The sequence below is a fragment of the Tiliqua scincoides genome, chromosome 1 (assembly GCF_035046505.1).
Source record: "Tiliqua scincoides isolate rTilSci1 chromosome 1, rTilSci1.hap2, whole genome shotgun sequence".
Taxonomy (NCBI): domain Eukaryota; kingdom Metazoa; phylum Chordata; class Lepidosauria; order Squamata; family Scincidae; genus Tiliqua; species Tiliqua scincoides.
In genome coordinates, this window is record NC_089821.1 from 4,095,781 (window position 1) to 4,112,061 (window position 16,281).

At 41.4% G+C, this 16,281-nt stretch overlaps 1 protein-coding gene across 1 annotated transcript in view; it reads right to left on the minus strand.

Moving 5' to 3' along the window:
- AKAP6 (A-kinase anchoring protein 6) overlaps positions 1 to 16,281 on the minus strand; it is a 214,758-nt gene that overhangs the window by 161,783 nt on the left and 36,694 nt on the right. Inside the window, exons 4-6 of the mRNA XM_066630892.1 lie at positions 14,761 to 14,883; positions 4,198 to 4,294; positions 2,370 to 2,533 (exon numbers count right to left, since the gene is read on the minus strand). Coding sequence (XP_066486989.1) covers positions 2,370 to 2,533; positions 4,198 to 4,294; positions 14,761 to 14,883 — 384 coding nt within the window. The remainder of the gene's footprint in view (positions 1 to 2,369; positions 2,534 to 4,197; positions 4,295 to 14,760; positions 14,884 to 16,281) is intronic.

Consider the following 16,281-nt stretch of genomic DNA (forward strand, 5'->3'; position numbering starts at 1 on the left):
CTTGTCTTTGCTTATAGACAGTCCCTTAACCCAGAGCCACAGCCAGCATTTCTTACTAGGTTGCAGTCCCATTCCTAGGAAGGGCTTCAAAAACATAAATGAGAAATCTGTGGTTTCCTACAAGTCAAAATCCATGGTTTCCTCAGAATCCACATAAAGTCACTGTGTAAAAGTCAATACGGGAAGTGATGCAAACACTGGAGTGCTTGAAGCCAGAGCCCAAGGAATGCCCAGGTGCCCAGGAAATTGAAGGATGCACAACATTTCCATTCCTCTCCTGGAGTTTTGTTTACCCTTTCCTTAGTTCAGCAGCATAGCTACTGTAGGTGCCGTGACATGCCATGGAAGCTGCCTGTCCGACTCACTGCTGGAACCATTCCGGGCAGCGGTCCGTTCGCTGCCCAGAATGACTCCAACACCAAGTGGGAGGGGCTGCTTACAAGGCGTGTTGCGGCACCTGCTGTACTTACTGTGCCACGCCCCTTCGGCGATGCTCCTGTGCCACCCTCACTGATATTCATATTCAACGAAAAGAGACCCTATTTTAGGAGGCAAAGTTTGGTTTCAACTTTGTCTTTTATCTACTCAGGCAATGAAATGAATACAGGTGTGCACCACTTAACGATGAGGTTATGTTCTCTGATCCCTGTGTAATGCGATGAGGTCATTAAGCGAACATTCAGCCCAATCTAGTGCCTTCGTTGTGTAAACAGATACTACCTGCCACACTCCAGCTTGCTGCACTGACTACTGAAAATAGATTTCCTCTTCTTTGCAGTAAGAGCCTCTTTCCTGTGTAAACAGACACTCTGCTGAAGGCTACGGGATACCTGACTGCGTCATTAAGAGCCTCTTTGTTGTGCTTTGAACACCATCGTATATGTGGTCTGTCACTAAGCGGAAGGTTGTTAAGCAGCGCACACTAGTATAGATATCTTTTACTGACACCATCCAAGATTACAATACCATACAAGAAGAAATAAAACGTATCACCCCAGCAGTGTCTTCTAGTGGCTGTCTGCTGGTGTTCTTTTGCATCTTTTTAGATTGTGAGCCCTTTTGGGACAAGGAGCCATTCGTTGTTTGTTTGATTTTCTCTGTAAACCACTTTGTGAAATTTTCGTTGAAAAGCGGTATATAAATACTGTTAAGAATAATAATAATAATAATAATAATAATAATAATAATAATATACTTGAAATAAAGCATAGGCGCACCCTCAAACATGAAGGAAAAATGAGGAAAAGAACATTTAAATAAATATTTTTTTCAATTTCTTAATTTCAAGTTGTATCTTGAAGAGTCAAAACACACTCTCCAGAAGCACAGCCAGTGCTAGTATAGTGAAATCTGTGTGACAATGTTTTACAGTTTGACAGTGATGGGGAGCTACTAGATAGTGCCTGTGACGTTCTCAGTGACACATTTTACCCTTCCATGACTTGGGATTTTTGAAATGGTTCTCTTTGAAAAACTGAATTACATTTTAGAACAGTATAGTGGATAGTGTTCATTTAGCCATTTAAATGGAAGCAAAAATAGTCCCATTCCTCCTGCAGTCATGTTCCCATCATTTCAATATCTTCTTTGCATTTTTTCTTTGAAGAATGCATGCTCGCCCTGTTCCTCTGTCTCCCAGTCTTTCTGTTTTAAAAGCAGGTTCTCTTCCCACAGCAAGGCCATTCACCTTGCTGCAAGGCTTCTCCCTCTTCCATCAGAGTAGTGTCAGAATAGCATTAGGAGAAAGCTAGCTTCCATCACGCCGTATAAAGCCCCATCAAATGGATATTGATATCTATAGTTTACCTTGAAAGTGCTTGATGTATTCCACACATGCCCCATTATAGAAAGCTTAAACTCCAAGCAAAAAAGATTTGTGGCAAAGCATATGACCTTCTCCCCACTACAATGGCCATCCCCTAATTAGGCAATGCATCTGATAGTCATTAACAGGAATGAGATAATGAATCACTTTCTCTCTTCTTTGTTAATTTGCTGTAACCAAGCGGCTAATGGATGTCAGAGCTGAGTGATTGCACTGATTATAGTGATTTATAGTTGCAACAAAACAATTTAAAACCATTCCGATTATTCATGTTAAAGATACTTTATGTTTTGTTTACTAAATATTTTACGTCCCCTTCCTTGCACACCAGTACAGAGCAAAATAATTCTTTCTAAAAAAATTTAAAAAGTTTTTGGCTGGAGTGTTTTTTTTTATTGTTTCAGAGTAAGACATTCTATTTTGTTGATAAAAAAATTTACCCAGTAGAAATGAAAAGCCTTAGGGTGGAAAGAAAACTTCAGTGGTGCCGAGTTCAAAAGCAGGAGGAAATAAGAGGAAATAAGACAAACTTCAAGCCACTTACCTTGGGGCTCTCAGTCCCTTCCTCATCCTCTGCAGACACATCAGTAGCCAGGATCTCGGCTTTGATGATACCCAGAGCCCGAAGAATCCAGCTGTGTTGTCGTTTGATTTGCCTCTGCAGTTCTTTCCATTGACTTGAAATCATTTGCAGCATGTCCTTCAGTCCTTCTCCAAAATGAAAGAATCACATTAACGTCACACATTCAACACAATTTCTTGAATGTATAATTTATACAAAGGGCAATGAAGAAATCTGAAGGGAACAAAATTCTCTCTCTCTCTCTCTCTCTCTCTCTCTCTCTCTCTCTCTCTCACACACACACACACACACACCCCGCCTTAAATATTTCAGTACTTGGATCAGAAGGCCATACACAAAGCCTATTGGTATTGGGAACAATACCATTGTTCAAATTGAGTCAAAGTGTGGCATGTTAAGTTCTGATGGAAGACAGCAACAAAAAAATGTAGAATGGGCAGAGGTGGGAGGAAAATTGTTGTGTGTGTGTGTGTTGTTTTTTTTTTTTTACATATTTGGGTGTTTTCCAAAGTTAGAAGTGCAGACAGCGATGTTATGTGCTTTTATTCAAAAGTTACAATATAATTATAATTTATAATCACTTTAAAAGTGTACTAGGTGCACTATACCTTTACCAATAAAGGTGGTATAGTGTCAGCAGATGCAGTCACAGTCATTATCTATGCATCCCCCGTTAAATAATAAATAAAAAGCAAATAAAAGTTGTCTTCTGTTTTGTTTTGTTTTACAAAAAGTGAGACGTGCCAAAATGAGTGTTATGTGTTTTTATTTTGTTATCACAGTTTCCCCCCACCTGTAATAATGGGTGACTGATATGCAGAAAAAAACAGCTCCAAACTCCATATTCAGCCTGGTTTACCATGTTAAACAAACTGCTACTGAGGACATATATTTACTATTCCTCTCCTTTGCTATTTTTTTCCTGGTTTGATAAATATTCAATGGCATATTAGTCATCAGATTTTAAGGCCTTGCTACCATTCCTTGACCTCCAGGGAATTCATGCAAATCAACCAACTGATTTGCTATAGCAGTCATGTTTGGGAAAGAAGGGAAAAAAATCTATTTAAGGTTCTAGATGAGCACGTGCAGGCAAAGGAGTAACAGATGTAAGAACTTCAATAATAAGTGCACCAAATGCTAGAGGACAACTTCACAGGGGAAAGAAAGGAATGAAGCAGTTTCTAGGAATCCTGCATGTTGATTAAAGCCATACAGTTAAACTAGTCACGTGAAGTTCTAACAATATGACCAAAGTTATTATTCATCCTAACTTAAGGCTTATACTGAAAAGGACAAGCATAACTAAAGGAAATAACTATTCCTAATTTGAAAATCTTTCCTAATAAATACTTTAAAATTGCGGTAAGAATTAGCTTAAATGGCAAAGGAGCCTTTCCCAATGCAATTACTCATGCTGGCTATGTAAAAGTATATATGTGTATAGATCTGAAATCCTAATTTATCATCTTAATGCTACTTCCATAGCATCTACATCAAAGAACATGTCAGCGTGAAGTTTTCAGTGATGTAATTTCAATTGAAACTCAGCTGAGCAGGGAGACCAAAATAAAATGAACAGACTATTTGCAGGCAGTATTTCATTTTATAAGTATCACAGCATTGTATGCAGTGTATGAAACATTTATAAATCTTGAAGGTCAAACTGATAATGTAAATATTAATAATACATAAGGAAGTGAATGTATGCAGTAATTTACAGCAATGCTTCTTTATTCTTTAATAGTCTGGAGACATAAAGACTTGCAATATTTCAGAAGGATTTTACCTGATTTGTGAGATACTATAAGATCAAGAAGTTGGCGTCCTTCTTCGACAACTGCTTCCTTTAAAGCACAGTGGCTATCTACATTCAGCTTAAAACTCTGCAAGGAAAAATGTATATATATGAGTATCAAATGCTGGAGAAGCATTTTAACAGAAAACACACGTACAAAATTACTTGCTACTTTTATCAAGAACCACAGCTCCATTTATCCAACAGCCACATTCATTTGCAATACTAAAAGCTATTGATATTTTGGAACTCAAAATGTTTCCATTAGATTAGCAAAGTGCATCTGTGTTGGAACAGCTGACAAACCTAGAAATTCATTAGATTTTATGAAAGTCGTAACCCGTAGGCTATATCTGGAATAAAAAGATCCTATAAAATAAACCAAGTTGGAGTCATCGCAGATGAGCCCAATGTTTCCATGTTTTTATTTCAAGCATTGGTAAATGAACTATTTAGACAAACACCTGCATCATATATTTGTATTTATTAGCACAAAATATTGCTAATATATTAATATGCTTGTTCATCTGCTATGGCCTCCTTTCTCCTTCACTTTGGCTCTGTCAAGTTGCATTCGATCATCACCATTATAGGAGCAATTAATATCACTGTTTCACAAGAGCACTGCATTCATCACAACTACTGTATTTATTTTGGAGATGAATTAATTTTGACAATTATACATTGGTAGCATAACAAAGAAACTACAAGGATTCTGTGTAATTGTACTCACTTTTGATTATTTAATATGATAGGTCTAACAAATATTTTTGTGAAGGCCTGTAGTATTTCGTTGGAAGGACTCTCTCTCTCTCTCTCTCTCTCTCTCTCTCTCTCTCACACACACACACACACAGAGAGAGAGAGAGAGAGAGAGAGAGAGAGAGTAGTGTAGCCAGAGAGGGGTGGTGCGGAAGGACAGCAAGTCCTGCAACGCAACATGTAAATGGCTTCTCCCAATCACCTTCATTGACCCAAATGGGTCAATGAAATAGGAGGGCCACTTACACAGTGCATTGTGGTGTCTGCTATACTTGCTGTGCTGCCTCCCTCTGGCTACGCTTCTGAGCATGCAGGCACACAGAAGAATTTAGCTCATTTATTATCAAAATTTCAGCACTCAGCCAAGGGCAAAGTAGCCCCATGTTCATTACTCCCTCTCTTCTCTCTCCCACGACATCACTGAACATCTTTCGTCCCTTTGCCTCCTGGGCTATTGCAACAGTTGTGCCCAGAAGGAGGGGTGGCTGACTAAGAGTGAAGATTTTGCATTTCAGCAGGGGAAATCACATTGCTTTCTTCACAGCTGCTGGGGCCCTTCAGAGGTCTTGCCCTGCCCAACTCAAGAGTGGGACACTCATTCCTGCTCTTGGTTTCCAGTTGGTCTTTTTATCAAGAGATATCCCTTTTTCCTTTCCTGCAGGCTCAGAAGGTTGAGACTTTTCAAACCACAGCACTTTTCAAACCTCTGATTACACAACCTCTGACCCTGCAAAATTGAAGGTCAGAAAAAAATATTTTTTCAAAATTTATGGTGGTGATAGATGAATATGGGGTGCTGATTCCAAAAATGGCATCAGTTTTGCCCTATCATGAGGAAGCTGCTTGAACCATTCACTAACTGAGCAAAGAAATACCTTTCAAAGTGGTGCCCTCTTATATTTAGCAGGGGCGCAGCAACAGTCCCTCTTCACCCCAGCTGGTGTCTCTATTGTATTTTTTTAAGAGTGCGAGCACTTGGGGACAGGGAACCATTTTTTGATTTATTTTACTACATAAACGGCTTTGTGAACTATTCCTGTTGAAAAGCAGTATATAAATATTCACAGGGCTTTTTTTGTAATGGAACGCACCGGAACAGCGTTCTGGCATCTCTTTTTTTCCCTCCTCCCTGCCCCCACCTTTTTCCCCCTGCCTGCACCACCCCCTTTTTTCCCCTCCTCCCTGCCCCCACCTTTTTTCCCTGTCTGCACCACCCCACCCGCACCGCTGTCTAGGGAGGGATTCGAACCTCCAACCTTGTGCTCTATAGCCCAGCAGTCTCTCGATTGGGCTATAGGAAAGCCTATAGTTAAAGTGTTCAGAACTAACATATAAGGTCTTGAGCCCAGCTGGTGGCCATCAGTGTCTTAAGTATTAGTTCCAAACACTTTGAGCCTAAGAGCTCTTATGGCTCAATGGCTAAAGTGCTGGTCTGCTTGGGGTTCAAATCCCTATGAGGAATAAATTTTATTTAATTTTTTTTTTTTTAGGTGGGAAGGTGCTTCATGGCTGCAAAATATAAAGGTTGGTTGCCAGTTGCCAAAAGGGGGGCCAGTTGAGGCTGCAAAACTCCTCAAAGTTCAGTCCCAGGCAGGCTTTTTTTTAAAGTCCCAGGTAGGACTTAACCCACAGCCTCCAGCAGGGGGCTCACTCGAGGAGCTTAACTGTGGGTTAAGTCCTACCTGGGACTTAAAAAAAAATCATGTATAAAAAATGGTTTAAAAATAAATAAATAAATAAATAAATAAATAAAGAAGTTGTGAGTTCCTGCACCTTTTTTTTTTTATTTTTTTACAAAAAAGCACTGAATATTCATAATAACAATAATGATAATATGCTGTACCTCTGAAATTAGATGTGATCAGGCAAAATTCAGTAGCGTAGATAGAGGGGGTGCAAAGCACTAGTTTGCAGGACACCTCACTGAGGCATGCAAGCAGCCCTTCCCCCTCTCCTTCAGAACCACTCCAAGCCACGAGAACAAAATAGAGGCTTTGCCAGAGGCTTTGTCCAGAAAGGCCTTGAGGGAGAGGGGTGCTTTTGTGCCGCAGTGAGGAGTCAGCACCCCAAATATACCAAGGAACACATCTAACTTTTAAGACAGCCTGTGTTATATACAACTGAGAGGGAGCTGTAGCCATTCTGAGCTAACTGATTGATGTGCCTAAATGTTTTTTGAAATTTGTGTTGACTGTATTTGCATATTACATTTCTAAGTGTATATTTAAATGGGTGCATATTTAAGAAAACTAGGCCCTTAGGGACAGAACTTGCACACCTCGCTGGACCCTCTTTTAATTGTCGTCTTCTTCCAAATCCCCTAAACTTCCATTCCATCATCCCATTGCAGAATTAGCAGGCAGTCTGTCTCTCCGCTACAAGGGTCATGCTTGTTGGTGCCCAAGGAAACCATGGCAAAGGTTCGTGGTAAAACCATGGTAATATCACATCCCAGCAAATGTGATAATTATGGATTTTTTGGTTTTGTTTGCTGAGTGGGCACTTTCTGTCCTATTTTTCAATAAGCTTCTGGAACTTGGCCTTGAAATAAAGTCTTGAATCAATCATTTTCACCCCTCAGGTCTAGGTTTGTAGGCTCATACATGCTTATACCTGCATCCATCTACCAACTGTAGCCTATTAGTGTTAATATCTGGAGAAAATATTCATTATTTCAAACACAACTTAATAGAAATCACCTAAAATACGCACTATTATAAAAAACAAAATCTACAATGTTGTGAGCCAGATTCAGAAAAATTCAGAAATATAAATAAATAGATTTTTACTAGTTTATTAACAATTGCATGGTTGGGCTCAGGTGGACCTCAAAGCTGTTTGTGCCACAATAAGGAAATAATATAGCACTTGGAACAGAACATCTCCTAACAGCACAATCCAACCCCCCCCCCCAAGCAGACACAAGTCCCTTGTGCCAGCTCCCAGCCATTGCGAACATGCCATAAAGCCCGTTCTCGGACATGCTACTCTCGGATGACTCAGGGGTAGCCAGCCCTGTGCCCAGAGGTGGAAGGTTTGTGCTGGTCCAGGCAGACTGACACAGAGGGTGGGAGAGGGCGGTGGGAGGGAGGGAGGAACAGAAGCAGGGCAGGGGCATTTCTGAGCAGGGGAGGTGGCCCAGGGGGCAGAGTGGGCCCGGGAGGGGGTGGGACTGGCTGTGGCAGGGTAGGTCAAATCCCAACCCTGGATGCTGGCCCAAGTGGTGTTACTCGGACAGTTCAGATTTGTGCCTGTGAAATCCCTGGTGCAGATCCGAGTAGCCCCATAGGGTTTCTCAGGGTAAGGGGAAGAAAAACCCCTTATTCCAAGGTGCCATCCAGGCTGCACCAAATTCCCACAGGATAAAGCACAGGCCAGTCGGCCTGCTTGTTTCACCGCAGTTTAGGATTGTGCCCTAAGGATCTTAATAAATGGAAAGGAGTACTGTACTTACTGTACTTTAGTACTGTACTGTACTTTAGGGACATCCACTAAAATTGAGTATTGGGAGGGTTAGGACAGACAAAAGAAAATATTTCTTTACTCAGTGTGTGGTTGGTCTGTGGAACTCCTTGCCGCAGGATGTGGTGCTGGCGTCTAGCCTAGATGCCTTTAAAAGGGGATTGGACATGTTTCTGGAGGAAAAATCAATTACGGGTTACAAGCCATGATGTGTATGCGCAACCTCCTGATTTTAGAAATGGGCTATGTCAGATGCAAGGGAGGGCACCAGGATGCAGGTCTCTTGTTGTCTTGTGTGCTCCCTGGGGCATTTGGTGGGCCGCTGTGAGATACAGGAAGCTGGACTAGATAGGCCTATGGCCTGATCCAGTGGGACTGTTCTTATGTTCTTTCCCTGCTGTTTAGGGTTTTATTAGTCATCACCAGCTCATTCTGTTGCACCCAAAAGCTAACAGGCAACCATGGAACCTGAAGGAGGACATTATGATCTTGCCTCCTGAAATAAGTCAATGAGATATAGGCTGATAAAATAAAGGAGGTCATAAAGGCTCTCACACAAAGAAGAGGAACAGCTTTACTGACTGAAATTCCTATGTCTGCCCAACAATTAAATGTTTTAAATCATATACTGCTAGTGGGGGGCTCATATACCCCAATAGGCCAACTAATAAGTGACGCTCCCCTAAATTCCTGCAGCACACCTACAGATCGTTTATTTATTTATTTATTTATTTATTTATTTATTTATAGAATTTATATCCTGCCTTTCTGTCCTGGTGAAGGGCACTCAAGGCAGCTTACAAAAGAAATCATATAAAAACATAAAATATATAAATATGTACAAAAATAAAACATTTTATTAATGTTTTATTAAACATTAATGTGCGGTGGCTCACTGGTTGAAAATAGATTCAAGTAGTGTGGATTACTAAAACATTTCCTTTGCACCTGGTAGTTTGTACCTGATCACCCAAACAAGGAAATAATGGGAAAGAGTTTCACCTTAGAAGCCTCCAAACTAAGCCATTGCTCAAAACACACCATAAATTCTCTTCCTATTTTCATGGCACTCAATTTGTCATTTGTAATTAAAAACAAAGCCCAGTGGTGTAGTAAGAAGGAGTGCAAAGCACTAAGTTTTGCAGGGAACCTCGATGCAGCATGCAAGGGGCCCCTCCCTTTCCGAGCCAATCCAGGCAGTGGGAGCAAAATGGAGGTGTACACCTGGCTCCAAAGAGGAGAGGGAGGGGCCGCTTGCATGCTGCGGTGAGGCTTCCTGCAAAACTTAGTGCTGTGCACCCCCTTCCCCTTCCCCTGGGGGCTGGGGATAAGAATAGGCCCTCAGTTTGGCTGTACTTGTCATAAGAGGCGACTAAACAGCCACCGGGTAGATGGGGCTCGTCAGCCTGGGAAGGCAGCTCATCTGAGAGAAGGAAAACTCTGATCCCAAACCTCCACTGCCTTGTGGCTACATCCAGTTATGGAAAAGGCTTCAGGAGTCAACCTCGAGGCAAAATCCAGAGCCGGAGTCCCTGAGGCAGTCCATGGCTGAACACAGTCACGTTCTGGCAACTCCTGCAACGCCGCTGGAACCAACCATATTGGCTTCTGCCTTTCCATTGGACCATTTCAGCGACGTGGAGAGGGGGGATTTGCTGCATGGGTAACAGCCTATCCTCCATACCTACTTTACCCAGGCTTCACGCACTGGAGAGGACACTCTGTTCCAGAACCACCATTCAGAGCGTGACACCATAGTCTTCTGAGACTGAAGGATGCCAACTCAAACTCAAGCACCCCCTTTAGCTACACTACTAATAAAGTTTCTAAATTTTCAGGATCTTTCTATATTTTCAGGATCTAATTTAAACATTTTGATTTGTAGAAAGGCATTCCTGTTAAATTAAAATGGAGATTCCTGACAAAAATAACTTTCTGATATTGTTAAGCACACAGCAGTCAAACCAGATGAAAATGAGACACATCCCAAAATATAAAGTGGGTCAAGCATCCATAAGAAAGGGGGGGGAACCACCCCTCTTTGTACAGCTCGTTTTCTTAAAGCTTCACTTTTCAGGAAACCTTTTCTCCAAGTTCCTTTCAACCCAGCAAGCTCGAACAAGCCCTGACAATATTTAATTTGCTGTTTACTTAAAACAGGCTGGTGTTGAATAGTTTGTAATCATGCACTTCACAAGAGATGCACCATGCGGGCGCCTCATATAGCAGAAGAAAACCTAAAGGACCCGAGAGTAGGGTGGATAATTTTGTATAATTGAAGCGGAGCAGCGATGCAGCTGGAACCGGCTCTGCCTGAAGATGATGTGGTTGCGTTTGATAGGAAAATTGGAAAAGATGAGGTATTCTTCTTCATTAGAAAAAATAGACTTGCTGCCCTAGAAAAGATCCATTTAACATAACATATCAAGTATACAATGCAGCTTGATTTACAGGTGCACCTATTAACCAGTAATAATGTTGACTGAAGAAGTAAAATATGATGAATAAAGATGGGCCAAAACTCTGGGGCTTGATTTGCAATTTTACAGTTCTACAAAATTCAGACTTGGCGTCTAATTTGCACAAACCGCAAACTCCGGCAACAGATTAACCAGTAACACATTGTTCTTGAGGGGAAAACTCTTTTTCCCAACTCCAAGCATCCGAGCAAACAAGAGCAAAATAGATGGTCGTCGGTTGCGAGTTGAGTAATTTCCGTTCAGGTGTGTGTATATTTTTCTGCCTCTTGAATCTTTAGAGCAGAGCTTGTCACTCCTCAGGGGAAAAAAAAACCTGACTTCAGCAGACTGAGCAGGATTAGTGCCAGGAATACAATTTTACAGGTAAAGATAGAAGCAAATGGACACTCTGACCCAAAGCGGGGACCTCCAAACACCAGCCGTAGGCCAGATCCAGGGCTCCAGTATCACCTGTCTGGGCACAGCATAGCTGAGGCTTTTCATTTGTCAGAGCAACTCACGCTGGGCAGAACCAGTTGCTATGATTGGCTGTAAAAAGGAGAGGTTGCAGCACAGAACGAAAACTTTTGCTATCACTTTGCCATGTCCAGACAAGTCACCTTGTGACATAGCGGGCCACGGCTTGGAGACTGTACCCAAAGCATAGCATTTGAATTCAGGATTCTGATTCAGGCTTACCAGGCAGAAGATGGTCATGGGTGCACTGCCCACACACAGGGCCATATCCCTGTAACCCAAGAGCATGGGCATGCACATAGATGTTTGCAACCTCCCATATCCCAAGCCAGCTCTTCCTCTCTATGCAGAAAATCCCTACTCTGGAGCTGTCACTATCTGCAAAGCTCCTTCGTGCTGTTTGTATGAAACTCTTCTACAATATTTTACTTTCCAGTGCATTTTTTAAAAAGTAGCATTTTAAAAAAAATGTTATTACAAGGGAGCTCTCATATCCACGGATCCTGTATCCGCTGATTCACTTACCCACAGATCTGGTCTGGCCCCCCTCCAGAGTGCACCTCCTCGCATGCACCCCCTCTGGAGGCAAGGGGAAGTCTGCTCCCCTCACCTCCAGAGGGTCCTCTGAGCTCAGCAGAGGCTGGGGGACATCTGTCCTCGGCCTCTGCAGAGCACAGACTGAGCTCTAAAGTGAAAAAACACAACTTCCAGTTTCACGAAGAAACTGGAAGCCGTATTTTTAACGCCTTATAAGGCATTGGGCGGCCTGGGGAAGCTCTGGAAAGTTGTTTTGCTCTTATGGCCTGGAATGGCTCTGAATGGGAGGTTGAGGGGTTCTTTTATGCTGCAGTCAGGCTCCCTGCAAAACTCAGTGCTTTTCACCTCCTCTAGGTCTGCCACTGGTGGTGAGTAGAGCCCCTGCAGGTGTGGAGGGCCCTGCAAAAATGTTTTGCATTGGTCCCACAGCTCCTAAGGCCAGCCCTCTTTACTCAGTTGCGCTGAATTTAATGGAACTGATCCCCAGTGAAGTTTGCATAATTATTGCCACTCCTAAATTGCTGTGTAGGGGTTTTTGTTTTCCAGTTTTGTCCTCTAAAAATATGAATTTCTCTCTTTTTTTAGTGCACGATAATGCCAAAAATCAACATACGGTTCTGAGGCCCAGAGAGTAAAATATTCCTTTCTTTACCATGCTGCTTGAGCAAATAGATGTTTTCAAAATGAAAACAGCACATGGGGAAAGAATTAACCTTTGCTTCTCTGTGCACCTTGATTCCACCTAGCTTTGCCCCTCTGTGTCGTTTTGGAAGAAACAGAGCACATAGATGATGTCTTGCATATATTAATCTAAACACATGTTGGTACATTTTACAACAATTAATTACAATCCATCTTTTCTAAATTCATAACAGTAATTTTTAAAAGATGTTCACGTTATTAAAACTATTTAGAGATGAGAGGCACCTATAGTCTATAACAACATACCTTGCACAGTTTGATGGTAATTTTGAGAAGCCAAGCTCCTGCCCCCTTATACCCTTTAGCTTAGTACCAAATGCAAATACTATATCAAAATATTTTTGACACTGCACTTAATGGGAACTTAATTTCATAGACTTCTGTTTAAACACCGATTAGAATTTCTGCCTGAACCAAATGAAAAGCTGACATTCTCATTAATAAAATATAGATCACAAAGCAATGACTAACGGTATCTTCTAGTTGCAAAAGTATCCCCTTTTAAAATAATTTAATCATCTGCTTCTCAGAAAGGTAAATGACGGAAAAGGTGTTCCATTTGGGGGGGGTGGAAATTAAGCTGTTTGGGCGCTCAGTGTTTCAAAGCACAAATTTACTTTCCATCCAAATATGTGGTGTCTGAAATGGAAATTACAGGTCTTTCCCCACACCTCGTTAAACACCAGATTATACTTGCACTATCCAAATTGAGAATCTAGCAGTACCTATCCAGTGTGGCCTTAACATAAGAACATAAGAACAGCCCCACTGGATTAGGCCATAGGCCCATCTAGTCCAGCTTCCTGTATCTCACAGCGGCCCACCAAATGCCCCAGGGAGCACACCAGATAACAAGAGACCTGCAAGGCCTCCTGGGAATTGTAGTTAAGAACATCAGAACAGCCCCACTGGATCAGGCCATAGGCCCATCTAGTCCAGCTTCCTGGATCTCACAGCAGCCCACCAAATGCCCCAGGGAGCACACCAGATATGCCCCAGGGAGCACACCAGATACCTTTGACCAGACACCTTTGACCAGCCAGTACTATGTTTATTTGACAGGCTTGCTCCATAATCCTCTGTTCCTTGCCATCATCGTCACAACCTGCTGTGATATTGTGCTACTATTGTGAGCACACACATAAATGCATCATGCTATCATTGCCTTTATCTAGATAACGAGCACAGTGATGAACTACAGCAGAGGTTCTCAAACTTTTCAGTCTCCCAAGCCCTTTACACTCCTAAACAGAGACTTGGGAAGCCTGGTTGGCACATGTATGAAGCCTTGGGGAGCCCCAGACTCCAATGCATGCACAGAGTGGCACAGCATGAAGCAGATGACAACCACTTATGGTGCGCGTGCAGAGCCCTGAAAGTGTCTCAAGAAGCCCCATTTAAGAAATGATAAATTAGAGTATCAGCAAGGGGAGGGCAGCAGAAAACTCCACCAGCACCTTATTTTATAATAATATGGAAAGGGGTGTGTGGGTGGTAGTGGTGGTGACTTCTCCATTTTACTTCATTTACCAGTTTACAACCAGCACCAGAAGAAGCAATAAATGAAAAACATCTTGGGACTCACAAAATGAATCTCTCTCTCATTTTTGTTTGCAAACCTCTTCACGCAAACACTCTCCTCACCAGTATTTTGGATCTTAGCATAAAAACAATGATCGTGGCATTCAGTGCATTGTAAAAATGTACATCATGTTAATTGTATTAAATGACCCTGTACTGGAGCTATAAAAGGTAGAAAAAGTCTTATTTTTCTTGATAAAGAGCACTTCCATTTATAAGAATAACAACAACATTGGCAGTCATCTTTAAATTTTACCAGTCAGTTGAAAAGCCATTTGTAAAAATTCGTTACTTGCTGTCTGTGGTGAGATTTCTTTTTATGAGATGAGATCATCGCTACAGCACCACACTCCTAAATTCAGGTATGGCATTTGTTCCACAACGCTTGCTTACAAGATAAAAAGGACTAATTGGATTCTTTTTTAAAAAAAATTAATTGGTTGGGATTTTAGTTAATACATACAGCAAGACTATGACATACATTTCCTTAAAATGATCCATGCTAGAAATTAATAAAAATCAAATGGAGGCCATTTCCATTATTGAAGTTATTTACAGTAAAATCTTGTCCTACCAAGTGCGTTTCCAGGTAGAGTTTAAGGCTGTCTGTCTCGGCCTTCGGGGGCGTCCAGTTTTCTGTGGTTTCCATGGCTTCATTTAACCAATGAATGAATTCATCCAGTTTGCTTACAAACCCCTTCCACAGCAAGAGAAAAGAACAAGAAAATAGTAGGTCTGTTAGTAAAATGATCATCCCCTAAACACACTGTTTTTGTTTTGATATTTTAACACTAAAAAAACTGCACTTAAGCCTTTGATTATGAGGTGAGACAACTTTAGCCTCATAAATTGAATAAATTTATGACCAATACATAGAATTCCTGCCATTATCCCTGTAAGCTTGTTAAAGTTTGCAACATTTATGTTTTCCCCGGAAAAAAAAAGTGAAAAGGCAAAGACAATATCTCCAAAGGCTGGAAACCATGGCAAAAATACAAGGATACCCAAATTCATTTAAGATTTTTGATTCAGAGAATTTCTAAAGCCATAGTATAAAGAATTTCCACAGGCTGGTACAGAAGGATCTTATCCTTATCTGAAGGTGATTATTTCTGAATGAAAACAGAAATAGCACATGTGGCAATCTGCAATGTGTTTTTAAGAATTTACTTGATTAGAATGCATCGAGACTACACGGGTAATCAAAGCTCAAAAAAATATCCATACAACCAATGGATATCAAAACAAGAACAAGGATGTCCTAGACTGAAGTTGCAATCCTAAACACACTCACCTGAGAGACCTCCAAGGACAAACCCATCACATTTGTCCAGCTCGGTTTCAGAGTACAGTACATGTATTAAAAGACCATAAGGCTGACATATTCTTAAAGCTTTCAACATCATCAGCTGTAATACACCCTTCATACAACCTTTCCTGGGAGCAAGTTCCACTGAGAAAAATGAGACTTAGTTCTGCAGAGATATGCATAGAATTGGGTCCATTATTCTTTTTTCCTGAGCCATTCTGATTTCACTCAACCATTGTTGCCTCCAACAATGATTTATTTTGCAATGTAAGCTGTTCTGTGAACTATTTTTTTTTGTTGAAAAGCGATATAAAGATTGGCCAGAACCGCCATAGATGCTAAAACCCATGGATAACCAAATCAGTGGGTCAGGAGCCCTCACCGGAAGCACCTTTCAGTCATGTCCAGGGGCCTCTACTGGCCTCATAGCACCTCCCAAAGGTGTTGCATTTCCAGTTTTCAGTAAAACTGGAAGTACTTTTTCTGACACCCCTGGGGGTGCTTTGAGGTCCAGATAGGCTGCCTGTGGCCTCCCTCGGAAGTACACATCTGTGGAACCAGCCACATCTGGTTGCCTCTTAAAGGTCCTCTGTGGATCGTTCCATGTGTTTGGAGCCTGCGGTGGGGCAGATCTGTGGGTTCCGAACCCACATATAAAGAGGAACCACTGTATAAATATTCTTAATAATTATGTACTTATTAAGTTTATAATTCAATTATTATTATTAATTGTTAATAATAATGCTCTCTGAGAATATGGAGAGTCCAAAAAGCCAGCATTGCTAA